Raw genomic sequence first — 14031 nt, 5'->3', positions numbered from 1 at the left:
CCCAGTTAAAAAAATAGAACAGGTAGCAAAGGACTTGTATGAACTGTTCTTGGAATTACTTGTATGTATTTTCTTTTATGTGACTTTTCCAAGTTTACTTTGAAGTTCGTTATTATCTTGAATTGTAAAGCCAGGTTTCAGACACTTGAACTCTAGTTGAGGTTCTTCCTGCTTTATTGACTGGTAATTAACTAAACTAGAAAGCCAATTTAGATTTTCAAAAATATATCAATAATTTATTGAATTCCTTGCCTTTAAGTGAATTAAGAGTGGGTGGTTTTTTTTTCTGGGTTATGTGTTTTTTAAGCCATTATCTATATTTAATACCCATCTCATGTAGCTGTGATCCATTACAGAGCCATATGCTCCCTTTAAGGCCAGAATAGCCTTTTGTTTCTCTGATCACAGGGATTTTCTTGAACTTACTTTCATAGTCTCAGGTGGGCAGTCATCTTTGCTTATTGTCTGGTAGCTCCCCTGGCTGTAGCCTGCTACTAGAATTCGCTTTTGATCTTCAATCTTGTAGATTAACAGTTCTCTTTTAGCTTTTGGTCAATTATAAAATTATGTGCAGAGATTCATTTAAAAGGTGTTTTTTCCCTCTGGTACTTTACTAATAATCATATAAAACTTTGATTTTGGAGTCTTTTTGCAAAATGCAAAAATACAATAGTGTACAAATGATACCATTATGTCCATGCATTTTTCGTTAATTAAATAAATTCCTTCACATATATTAATTTGCACACTATCTTAAATTTGAGAAAGCTTGTTGGGGACCATTATGCCATTTTGTGATTATAGAACTTTTCTGGTATTGTTGACTTAATCATTTCTATTGAAAACAAATTTTGAGAGGTAGTGACAATGCTTACTATATTATACAGTAATGATTTTCCCCTTTTTTCTTTATTAAAGGTTAAAACTGCTTATAAATGTGCATGTGTTTTACGAGATACCATAAACCCATATCTACTGCGTAGAATGAAGTCAGATGTAAAAATGAGCCTTTCATTGCCAGATAAAAATGAACAGGTGTGTAAAACTGAACCTTGGGAAAAACATTCCCAAGTCAAATAGCATGTTTCATTCAACTCTAATTTGAGTACACATTACTACATAGTTTAGCCTGTGACCACTTTAAATAGCTCATTCACATATCTCAAATATATCTGGTGGAGTTCACTGTTTTCCAGATGCATCTTTATCTGTACAAAATCGAAAATAAACTCTGCTTTTTTAAAAAAACTATGTACTATTGAAAGCTGTTGCTGGGGGAAATTAGCAATTGATTCTAATTCAGTAAACTGTCTTTACCAAAGTAAGCAAACCAGGGATGAAAGGGATCGAAGTGACTTCAAGAAAAAAATAAAAGCAAGAGGGTGAAGGTAAAGGAGCAAGACCTTGTGGTACCTGGGGGAAGGCTGACAGGAAGTGAAGGCATATTCTTCAGTGGCTTGTGGCTTTTTCAGAATACACTCAGAGGCCGAGTAGAGAAAATGGTAAAGGAAAGGGATCAGATTCTTTTACCTTGAAAGGAGGTTTAGAATTAAAAAACCCCTAACTGAGCAAGAAAGCTGGGTTGTCCAAGAGACGCTTCTCTAAGAACAACAAATCCAGATGAAAAGCCAAGGAGGATCTAATAGAGAAGATATTTTAATAGAAGGATCTAATAGAGAAGATATTTTAAGATCAAATAAGCTTAGAGAAGAGAACACCTTTCTTTAGAGTCATGGACAGGGTTATAAAGCATGAAGGGATGACAGGGAGAATTTTTAAGAGAAAAATAGTGATATGTATCAGAGACTTTCTTTTTTGAAGTTTTAGGTTACAGAAAAGAGTATTATATTTTGTATATTTTAAAACTAGTTACATAAACTTTTGCTGTGGATAGCTCATTGCCTCTAGATTTGTCTGACTTCTTCCTTTTCTCTGTAGCCAGAAGAGTAATCTGGCAGCCACAACCACCTAGTAGCACTTGTTGGCCTCTCTTATACCTCTGCCCCAAAAGCTTCTGTTGACTTTCTGCCTCCTACAAAAATCCCATGAAAGAGGGAGCTTTAGGTCCAACAGAAGACCAGTTTCACTGTTCTAAAGCTTCTTCCCCCAAACTACTCTGCAGGATAAAAAGAGTGTAACGGTGAAGACAAGGTCACAGCTGGGCTCTTGAAACTGTGGCACTTTTCTCATAGAGACCGAATCCTGTAGTAGTATTTGTATAGTTACAAATGCACTTAAATATGCTTATGAAACTAGCAAGAACAGAATACTGTGAAAGAGCAAAAAAGGGGGTAGAGAATGTCAAGAAAAACTGCAAATAAAATAATAGTTGAGAAGAGTTGAGGAGGAAACAAGATGGGAGATACAGTAAGGAGGGACAAGGGCACTCAGATGTTCAGAAGAAAAAGGAGGAAGGATAAAAGAGAGAAATTAAAGTTAAAAGGAAAAGGAGAAAAAAGAAATGACTCTTGCCCTCAAAGATCTTAGAATCTAATTGGGCAAGTAATACACTTGGCATAATTGTAAAATAATTGAAGAGTGTATAATTGTTCTGCTCTGTGGTGGAGAAACATCCTATACATGTCTCAAGAAAGGTGAGATTGGTATGGATTGGGATAGTCAGGGAAAACAGTAAAGCTTGAATTGAGACTTGGAAGAAGGTCTAAGATGTCAAAAATCATTTAGATTACATTTGCATTAAAATATTGATTATGCTCTTTCTCAAAGTCTTTTGGAATAAGGGATTTGCAATTTTAAGAGACATTCCAATAGATTGTTAAAGTTGTCTGCCATCAGCTTTGTTTGTCAACTGTTTAAACATGATACAGCAGTTGCATTATTTGTGTTTTTTCCTTGTCTAAGTGTACAGTTGTGGCAGCCTGATTTTTAAAAAATTGTCTATTTCTTTTATCTAATTGAATGTAATTTTATGAAATTAATGAGATTAAAATCTTTAAGTTATTAAAATTTAAAGACATTTAGAAACATGCTTACATTTTGGAAATTGTTAGTGATATTTCTTTTAAAGTTGTCTTTTTTTTAAAATGTAAGCATTTTTACTTACCTCACTCAGATTTTTAATTTATGTTTTCCTTTTTGTAATTTGAAGGTTCTTATTTGTATTTATGGGTTTTTTTTAGGTCTTGTTTTGCCGTTTGACAGATGAGCAACGTAAAGTATATCAGAACTTCATAGATTCCAAAGAAGTCTACAGGATTCTTAATGGAGAAATGCAGGTTAGATGAAGAAATCACAACACTGAAGTTGTGAATGGCCCATGAGAAAAAGCACTGATTTATAGTATCCGATGGGAGCCCAAATTGTGCCCCGCATGTAAAAAGAATTTATTCATATTTGCTCTAGTCTTGCTATTATTAAGTCATTCTTCTCTCAACAGCAACACAAAATTCAGGACTCGGAGATTAACAGATATTCTCTTCTCAGGAGAGTCCTGTTATAAAAATGATATGAGGTAGAATGGAATTTGGTTTGCTCTAACACCTTTCATACTTCACGTAATCCCAAAGCACTTTAAATAGTAATGAGTTTGTAATAATAGCTTGACTGATACAATCATTATAAACTCAGCCAAAGCTAACACAGTGGGACTTGAGTATCAATTCTTATAGAAGGGAAATACTAGCCATTACAACAGGGATTTTGCCTTATTCTCTTTTCTGAATAAATTCAATGCTAGTTTCTACTTGAAACACCACCTGAAGTAAGTAAAGCAACAGTTAAAACTTTGTACCTTCCCTATGCTCGTACCCTAGTGGTTTTGGGTACTTTTGCTAGGGTGAATCCATGACAACTTGGCTTAGTGCAAGAACGTCACAATCTGAACCATTGTGTCACCTTCCAGTGATAAATAAATATTATAGCAGTTGGTAAAACAGATGCTTTTTATTAACAAGTAGCAAGGAAAACAGAGCTGTGAACCTCTAGTATTAGCACATATAAGGAATACTATTAAAAAAATAAACAACAACAGCATTTAAGCCCTTGATGATGTTCAATACTGTTATTTATCTTCTGTACATGAGTGTGCACGGCCATTCAATATGTACACGTGGGTGTAAGTTCTGGCCCTTGCTCAAACTCCTGTTAATACTTTAAAGATTTAGATAAATTAGTTTCTTTGGGCTTTAGCTTCCCAAAAAACCAAATTGTAATACTTACTTAATATCAGTAGCTTTCTAGAGCTAGAAGAAACTTGGAAATTATTTAATCTATGTGTTTCCCTTAGCTGTCTCAGATAGATTAGATCTTGAGAGGAGGACATTTTAAAAGATCTCTAGATACCACACTCTAGTGGTTGGTAGCCCTGAAGCCAAAGGGCTTGTCTTTCTGGGGTACTTTTTTGTTGCCAGTCCTCTTGTTTGGTTCTCAGTAGAGACAGAATCATTGTCTAGTAACCCTTAGAGTCAGTCACCTAGCATTTATTAACATGTGCCTGGTTGTATCTTATTGCTGAAGACAGAAAGGCCAAAAAAAAAAAAGTCCTTGCTCTCAAGGAGCTCCCAGTCTTACGGGGGAGACAACATGCAAACAATGATGTACAAACAAAATAAAGACAGGGTAAATTAGAGATTATCTTAGAGAGAAGGTGCTAAGATCAAGGAAGACTGGGAAAGGCTTTTTGCCATAGCTGGTAGCTGAGACTTGAAGGAAGCCAAGGAAGCCAGGAGGCAGAGAGGAGGCGCTCAGAAGATGAAGTGGGAGACAGAAAGGGGAATGGAAATGACAACTTCTGCCCTCAGTACCCCAAGTCTGCATTTCTTAAGTTTTAATGCTTTCATCTTTTCTTATAGTTCCTATCATAGTTTCTATTTAGTATGCCATTGGTTATAATAGAAAGATGTCTAAGTAATTTGCATATTCATTCATTTCTTTTCTGAAATGTCTACCATATTTTCCACTTCTTCCAAACTGTATGTTCTTATGTTGAACCCTAGTATTCTGAAGAAATTCTAATGAGTATATTGGGAAAATTCTTTAGAAATTCGTGATTTGTTAATGCTTCAGCCATTTATTAGTTAAATTCCATTATCAGAAGAGTATAATTATTTTAATTCAGACTTAGCTTAGGGTGTTCTACTGGATAGTATTTGATGCTATGATGAAGAATATGGTATCCTTTTATTTTGGTTATCTTAATTTAGGGAGTGTTTGGTCTCACATGGCATATAGGTGAGAAATCTTTTAAATTTAGGAATATCTGTAAAGTAAATTGAGACTTTATATGCTGCTCCTTCACAGTTGTAGTTAGAAATACTAGTAGACTTTTGGAGACAGAGTAGAGATGATTCATGTTTAGTCTGCTCAATAGCAGTTCTCTATGTTTTTATGCTGGCATTGGAGATGGAATTAATGAATTTTGAAGCTCAAGTATAATAAGTACAAGTTTTAAGTCCTTCGTGCTAATTGGTGTCTCCTTTTGAGACTTTAGCCATTCCTTGTATCATTCTCAAGTTAGTAAATTTTACATATGATTATTTTTGCATTGCAATAAAAGCCAAAATGTTTAGGGGAAATGGAACGTATAAGTCTAATTCCCATATTAAGTTAAGAGAGCTTCTGGTTAATTATAATGATAGATATCCAGAGTTAGAGGTATCTGACAAATCATCTGATGGTTTTGGTTTATCTTTTTAGCTGGTATTATAATCAGTGCATATTCAAAGAATGGATTGATTTTGCCAGTTTTATAACATATTAAATTCTTTTACCAACTATTTTTTTCTAATGAGGAAAAGAAAATCCATTATCAGACACTGAAAGTTATTTTTAAACATTGAGTCCTATAATTGTTTCTACCTATTCTTGGGATCATAGATTTAGAATTGAAAGGGACTTCAAAAGTCTTATATTCTAACCCCTTCATTTTAGAGAGGAAATGGATCCAGAGAGGAAAAACTGACTTGATCCAAAGCTGCCTAAGTAAGTGCCAGAAATAGGATGGAATTAGACCCTCTGACTCCAAACCCAGCTTTTCCGTCCACTCTTGCTGTGTTGCCTTTTTAATCTTAAAGAAGCACTGGATGGTAGTAGCAAAATTTGCTCTCCTTCCAATCTGACTTCCTGCAGTTGGTAGGGTAGTAACCAAAATGGATCTTGAGGACTTCTTGTCTTGGGGTAAAGAAAGTTCCACTTAATGATTATTTCCTTTCTCTTCTCAATACATCTTTAGGTAATGTTGTCTTCTACATTCAATAAAGATTATGAAATAAAGGTCACATCACTTAATGCATTTCTTTAATTATAAAGAATATTCTGGGGTGGGGGGGAATTGCAGTTTTGGTCATAGTTCCCCACCTAGGCTAAGTACCATAAATTAAGGTCCTTTATTTCAGATTTGGAAATGTGAATCAGACTCTCAACTCTTCCTTTCCATCTCTCCATTTTAATCTTTATGTAAATATAACTCTTATCTGTTGAAATCCTTCACAGTTTCTCAGTTAAGGCTTTCTTGGTACCCCTAGAAATTAATATCTACCTTCTTAAATTGCTGCTGTTACTTCACCTAGACCTTGCCCTTGCATTCTTATTTCCCTGTCCCTTGTATCACAGTTTTTCATGCACATCTTCTCCCCTCCTCCTCCCCTTTCCCCATTAGATTGTAAGATACTCGAAGATAGTTCTGGGTGTATCCCCAATTATAAAGGAGATTATTAGTAGTTCATTATAGACATAGTGGATGGTGTAAGCAAATTCATGGAAGTGAAAAAGGACAGAGTACGAACAGAACAGAGAGAAGTCCATTTTGGTTAGAACATAGAGGATGTTAAGGGAAGGAGTGTGAAACGACTGGAACCAGATAATACAGGGCCTCGAATGCCGGGATCAAGAAATTTAGGATTAACAGGTATCCTACAGGCAGAGCTCACTTTCATCTGCACTGGGTTTAAGGAGCAAACCTTCACATTACAAATGATTGTTCCCCCACAAAGTGTTACAGATATAACTGATAGCACATTATAAAATCAGAGATACAGTTTTTAAAAACACCTCTTACTCTTAAGCTATAAAATTATTCTCTCATCCCTATGTAATGATCATAAGAGTCTTGATTTAGAAAGGAATCTCAGAAGTTATCCAGCCCACCCTTGTTTCTATCTGTATAAGAGAAGACTGAGACCCAGAGAGAGAGAGATTTGCCCAGGCTCACACAGGGGGTGAGTGGGAAATGTGTTGTTTTTATATTAAGCCTTAATGTACTATTAGTTGTATGTGTATATATGTGTTTGTGAATAGCACATAAAGAATACAGCTTTGCTATGCTGTGTGACTAATTTGACTTAAAATTAATGTTAGCTACACACTAAACATAAAGTATAGAATTGTAGTCAGGAAGGACCTAGAGGTCATTTAGTCCAGCTCCCTTACTTTGTAGATGAAGTGACTTTCCCAGGGTCATGTAGTGAGCCAGTAGCAGAGTTGGGACCTCAGCCTAAGTCTTCTGATTCCTAGACTACTATTCTTTTTGCTGTACTATATTGCTTTGCCTATAATTTTTTTTTGGTGGGGGGAGTGATTTCTATGGCCCAGGTCTCTTAAATATATCCAAGGAATTCTGAACTTAATCCTTCTCTCCCCCCCGCCCCTTGATTAATTTCTCTTATAAGCAAAAGTGGTCAGAACCATTCTATTGTCTTTTACTACTGCCCTTTTAGAAAACAGAATGCAGTTTCTCTCCTTTGCCACTAGATAGCATGCTCAAGCATCAGTAAACTATGAAATAAATCAATAAAGGCACTACAGAAATAAAATGGAGCTCTAAGCAACATCAAACGAAATTTGACAAAATTTATAGCAAAAGGTAGGGATTGTCAATATAGAAAAAGAACATGAGTTGAGAAGAATGACTTTTGATGCTGAGAAATAATAGTATTTAATGTTTCCTACATATTAACATCTATTTTCTCCTGCTTCTTGTATAAATGCAAGTATGAGGAAATATGTTATTTTGAGAATTTTATTTCTTTTGTAGGTTTTTTCAGGACTTGTAGCATTACGAAAAATATGCAACCACCCTGATCTCTTCTCTGGAGGTCCCAAGATTATAAAAGGTATTCCAGATGATGAATTAGAGGAAGCTGACCAGTTTGGCTACTGGAAACGCTCTGGAAAAATGATAGTGGTTGAATCTTTGCTAAAAATATGGCACAAGCAGGGTCATCGAGTGTTACTGTTTTCTCAATCAAGACAGGTGAGCATACAAGCTCCATACCAGAAGCTCATGATTCCTAAAGATTAAGTTCTGTGAATACAACTTCAGAAGGGAGGATATAATCCAAACAAAATAAATGGCAGTTTTCTTAATTAAAACTAGGTAAAATAAAGAATTAATGAAAGAATGCCTTTGTTTTATATATCTGAGGCATAACAACCACCTCCCTTCTTTATAAAGGTAGAGGATTTATGGATATGGAGTGCTTTTTTTATTCGCTGTCATAAGGACTGGCTTACTGAGTAATAGAGGGGGGGAAGAGCATATTTGGAAGTGAAGGTGATATAAGAAATAAAAGTGCTAATAAAACATTTTTTGAAAGAAATAGTCCAGTAAGTCTCTCTTAACAGAGCAAAAGTTGTATTTGTCTACTTTGATGCTTCTGAATGGAAGAGATGAGATATTTATAGAGAGATACAAGCATTTATTATGTATTATTTCATTAAAACCTCTACAGATGCTACATCTACTTGAAGTATTTCTTAGAGCACGAGAATATTCCTACCTCAAAATGGATGGTACTACTACAATAGCTTCGAGACAGCCACTTATCACGAGATACAATGAGGTGAGATCTTATTAGTCACTAAAATAAAGCACAGCTACTACAGTACAGATTGCCACAATTCCACATACCGACAAGTATGCAAAAAATTATTAAACATCTGTGACCTACTTCAAATTTAAGTATTAAATGGTTTATATGTTGTCTACAGGATACTTCCATATTTGTATTTCTTCTTACCACTCGTGTGGGTGGTATAGGAGTCAACTTGACAGGCGCAAATAGAGTTATTATCTATGACCCTGACTGGAACCCCAGCACAGATACACAGGTTTGTTCCAATTAACATTTAAAAATCGGGAGTTTGTTTTTTTAATGTTCATTTTATAAGCAGCATGTCATGAGCTAAGTGCTTGTGCAGATTTCTGTATGTGTTTTTGTAATTATGCTTAAATCTATGCATTAAATAGGGTACTAGTAATTATGTTTGAGCTTTGAGGACAGCAATATTTCCTGAAATTTGGGGACTGTGTACAATTAATGTAACTTACCATTTGGGAAAATATTTTCTACCTGAATCATATAGTCAGGTAAATTTATCATTAATGTAATATTTCCATCTATTTGCTGTATTTTAAATAGTGGAATATGCTTGATAAAATTTTGAATTGCTGAACTGCATATGTTTCAGGTTATAATGTAACAGTTTTAGCTTTATAACTTGCCCATCTTTATTTGTGGTAATTAGGCCCTTTTATTTCTCTCAGATGTTGTTTTAACTTTAGGGTGGGAGGAAGGATACTACTTATTGTCTTTGAATTAAGCCTCAGTTAAGATTAAATGTTGTCTTTCTGTAATAGGCTCGAGAGCGTGCTTGGAGAATAGGCCAGAAGAAACAAGTGACTGTTTATAGGCTCCTTACTGCAGGTACCATTGAAGAAAAGATTTATCACAGGTCAGCAGAATCAACAATCATTTTCTTAATAATGTTATCTAACTTAATTGGTTACATTTAGAATCAAACCAAAAGTATATCTGCCAAGATTTTGAACCAGAATTTTTAAGAAGTCAATTGATATTTTTTGTCACATTAATTTTTGAATATATACCTCCCCCCACAAGCCTGCGCTTGCAACAAAGATTTTAAAAGAGAAAGGAAAAAAAAAAGAGCAGCAAAACTAACCATTATATTAACTGTGACTGTGTATATGTGGTATTCTATACTCATAGGTCTCCACCTCTACAATGAAGGGAAGGAGGTTTTTTTTTTTTTCCAGCTCTTCTCCAAGCCAGGCTTGGTCATTATAATTACACATTGTTCTGTTAATTTTATTCTTTCTATTTCCATTGCCATAGTAATTGTATGCATTTTTTCTTGGTTTTGTTCACTGTGAGAACAGTGTCTCTTGATTTCTTCCTCAAATTTTCACATTTATTTCTTATGACCCAGAAATATGCCATTGAATTCATGTAGTCCAGTTTGTTTAGCCGTTCCCTAATTTGTGGGAACTTATTTTGTTTGCCACCACGATTAGTAGTACAATAAATATTTTGGTATGTACAGGAATCAGATTCTGTCTTTAACCTCCTTGAGGTATATGCCTTTTAGTTATCTTCTAGGGTAATAAACATGGATATTTTAGCTACTTTTTCGTATTTCAGTTTTTATTTCAAATTGCTTTCCAATGGCTATGCCAATTCATGGCTTAGCCAGAATTTGAAAGGGGATGGGGAACAAGTTGTATTGTCCTAATGTCTTTGTAATTTTTTGAAACAGCTGTTAGGCCTTTAAAGTTTTAGGAAGTTTTATATGTATATATTTAAAAGATTAGAATTGAAGGACAATATACAGAGGAAAAATGGAAAAGATCTGCAAAAGTTTTCATACTAAATACTTTTTTTTGTTTACTGTTGAGGACGATAGAGCCACCACACTTGTAGTCTATCATCACAGAGTGAGGAGTGGCACTAAAGAAAACAAAAATGAGAAAAGCAGCTAAATTAGAACAAGTTGAACACAGAGGAGATTTGTGGTTTGAGGTGACACAGTTGTGAGGATAGTGAAGGAATAGTTCACAAAGTATCTTACAGAGGGGGAAGTTGTTACCAAAGGCCTGAAAAAAACCCTCATCTTAATAACAAAAAAAAAAAATGGCCAAGGAAGTTTTTATGAGAATTATCTACACATAAATTGAGAGCATCCCCAATGGTGGGTATGCTAGAGAACAGGCAAGTTTTTGCAAGTATTATTCTATAGTACATTATATCTTTTTAATTGGTATATTGACTGAAGCATGTAGAAAATACACACTCATCATATTTATTCTTTGTCGATTGTAAAAAATAATTTATTCAGTATAGCAAAATGCCACTTTAAAAGGTTCTCATCCTACAAAGGGGCTTTCATCCATACATCAAAATTATTTGTGATTTTTTGGGAAAATATAACAACAGAAATAATTTTGTTTGTTCTTCTGATCATATATATCAAGTGCAGCATAAATAGGTAGATGTAGGTACACTAAATAGTGAGATGGTGTTTTTTATCAACATGGAACAGATGAGGTTTGAAGTCCAACTTTAAGAAGAATTCTATATGGATTGTAAGTTCCTCCTGATAGTCCTGATTACATATCTCCTTGTACTGTTTGCATCAAACTCTGGAACATGGTAGACACACCTTGGAAGTATATAACCATTGCTAACCATCCAAATAGTCAAAATCAGGTGAATGAAAACTATTGTCCATTTTATGACAAGCAATTGGATGGAGAACATGTTGACCTTGTCCATCACATATGTTTATACTTTGACTAGATGGTAAAAATAGACAACAAGTTGAGAAAGAATTAATCTAGAGGAGGGTAGTAGGCTAAGTTGCCATTGGAAAATTATAAAACTTTTATTCTCCCCAAAACAAAGTCCCATCCATGGAAAGGCACAGCCTGTGAAGAACTAAAAATAAGTGTCAGGAGAGCACAATGAGGGATATGTGCAGGCTGCCACCTATCACAAGCAAGAAACTTGAAAGAAGAACTGGAGTAAACATTGTTAAGGGAAATTGTGATTTGAAAACAAAAAAAAAATTGGTATGGTCACATGAGATTGAGAGATAAACGATTGGACATCCTGAGATGTTAGGGAAAAGGAAAGGAAATCCTTTAGCATAGTGAGTGGTGAGTGGCCCCAGTATGGTGAATTTTTGGAAGTATATGGATAAATAACAAACATTTATTAAATACCTACTATGTGCCAAGCACTTTGTTAAGTACAAGGGATTCAGAAAAACCCAGAAATTGTCCCTTTTCTCAAGGAGTTCATTGCCTAATGGAAAAAACAACATGAAAACAACTATGACCAAACAAACTACATACAGGATAAATTGGGAGTAATCACAGAGGGAATTTGCTTAGCATTTAGTAGAATCAAGAAAGAAAGGCTTCTTTTGGAAAATGGGATTTTAGCTGGGACTTGAAGGAAGCCAGGAGGCTGGGAGGCAGAGAAGAAGAAGGAAGGAATTCCAGGCATGAGAGACAGCCAGTGAAAATGCCTGGAGTTGGGAAATGGTGTATCTTGTGTAGTAAATAGCAAGGAGACCTGTGCCGCAGGATCACAGAGTACATGGGGGCAAGGAGGAAAGTAAAGAGGTGGGAGGTAGGCCAGTTCTGAAATGCTTCAAAAGCCAAACAGATTCTATATTGATCCTGGAGCTGATAGGCAGCTGCTGGAATTTATTGAATGGGAGCAGGTGGGTTATGTAGTCAGACCTGAGCTTAAGGAAGGTCGTTTTGATAGCTGAGCGTGGAATAGACTGGAGTGATGAGAGACTAGTTAGAAGGTCTTTGCAGTAGTCCAGACATGGGACATTGATGTGAGGACAGCCTGTAACAGAGTGGTGGCTGCAAGGTCAGAGGAGAGAAGGGGGTGTATAAGATGGGTATTTTGAAGGTATAATAAACAGAGCTTGGGTGTGCAGAGGAGAACGATTCCTAGATGGCAGAGCTAGCTGACTGGGAGGATGCGGGTGCCTATGACTGTAATAGGAAAATTAAGAAAGGGAAAGATAATGACTTCATTTTTGGACTTGTTGAATCTAAAATGTCTACAGAATATCTAGTTTTAGATAAACAATAGGCAGTAGGAGATGCAAGACTGAAGGTTAGGAGAGAGGTTAGGGCTGGATGAGTAGATCTAGGAATTATCAGCATGAAAATATTTAAATTCATATGAGATGATGAAATCACCAAGCAAAATGGTGAAGAGGGAGACTAAAAGAGGGCTCAGGACAGAGCCAGAGCCTTCAGGGATACCCCTGGTTAACAGGTGCGACTTGGATAAAGATCCACAAAGGAGACTGAGAAAGGGCAGTTAGACAGGTAAAGAGAGAAACAGGGGAGAGCAGGGTCATGAAAACCTAGAGAAGAATGACCAAGGAGAAGAGGGTCATCAGCATTGTCAAAGGCTGCAGATAATCAGTCAATCAATAAACACTTATTTAGCCTTTTCTATGTACCAGGCAGTGTGCTGTGTACTGGGTATTACAGAAGAGGCAAAATATAGTCCTTGCCCTCAAGGAATTTACAGTTTAGTGGGGGAGATAACAAGCAAACAAATGTATGCCAAGCAAGCTATGTATAGGATAAATAGGAAATAATTAACAGAAGGAAGGCACTGAATTTAAAAGGGCTGGGGAAGGTTCTTACAGAAGATGAGATTTTAGTTGGAACTTAAAGGAAGCCCAGGAGGTCAGCAATCAGAAGAGGAGGATGGAGCATTCCAGGCATGGGACACAGCCAGAGAAAATAGGAGGAGCCAAGAGATGGAGCATCTTGTTCGGGCACAGCCTAGAGGCTGGTGTCACTTGATTGGAGAGTACATATTGGGGAGTAAGGTGGGAGAAGACTGGAAAGGTAAGAGGGGACTAGGTGGTGAAGGGCTTTGAATGCCGTGCAGAGCATTTGTATTTATTCTTAGAGGCAGTAGGGAGCCACTGGAGTTTATTGAAGAGGAGAGAAGTGACTGGATCTGCGCTTCAGGAAAATAATTTTGTGGTTTTTATCCATTGTTTTTGAAGACCAGTGTCATCACAGTGTTGGAGTCAGGGTATGGAATATTGAGCTGTGGCTGATCAGACCAGTATGAGTTCTGAAGGCCCTACTACAGATTGGGCACAAAGTAGTCTGTTAGAACATCTAGAGTGGAAGTGGCTCTAGATTTGCACAGCTCATGTTTCCTTTGTGCTTCAGTGATCTTGCTTTGCTTAGAAAGTACAGTGCCTTCTGTGATGGCAGGCATG

General features: G+C 36.0%; 1 protein-coding gene across 1 annotated transcript in view; it reads left to right on the top strand.

The window, feature by feature from the left end:
- Positions 1 to 14031, top strand: part of ERCC6 (ERCC excision repair 6, chromatin remodeling factor) — a 112987-nt gene that overhangs the window by 85515 nt on the left and 13441 nt on the right. The window contains exons 11-16 of the mRNA XM_036736842.1: positions 919 to 1035; positions 3141 to 3236; positions 7991 to 8209; positions 8688 to 8798; positions 8947 to 9066; positions 9596 to 9690. Of these exons, the coding sequence (XP_036592737.1) occupies positions 919 to 1035; positions 3141 to 3236; positions 7991 to 8209; positions 8688 to 8798; positions 8947 to 9066; positions 9596 to 9690 (758 nt within the window). The remainder of the gene's footprint in view (positions 1 to 918; positions 1036 to 3140; positions 3237 to 7990; positions 8210 to 8687; positions 8799 to 8946; positions 9067 to 9595; positions 9691 to 14031) is intronic.

The sequence above is a fragment of the Trichosurus vulpecula genome, chromosome 8 (genome assembly GCF_011100635.1).
Source record: "Trichosurus vulpecula isolate mTriVul1 chromosome 8, mTriVul1.pri, whole genome shotgun sequence".
NCBI lineage: Eukaryota > Metazoa > Chordata > Mammalia > Diprotodontia > Phalangeridae > Trichosurus > Trichosurus vulpecula.
Note: the sequence above shows the minus strand (reverse complement) of the source record. Positions and strands in the feature narration are given on the sequence as shown.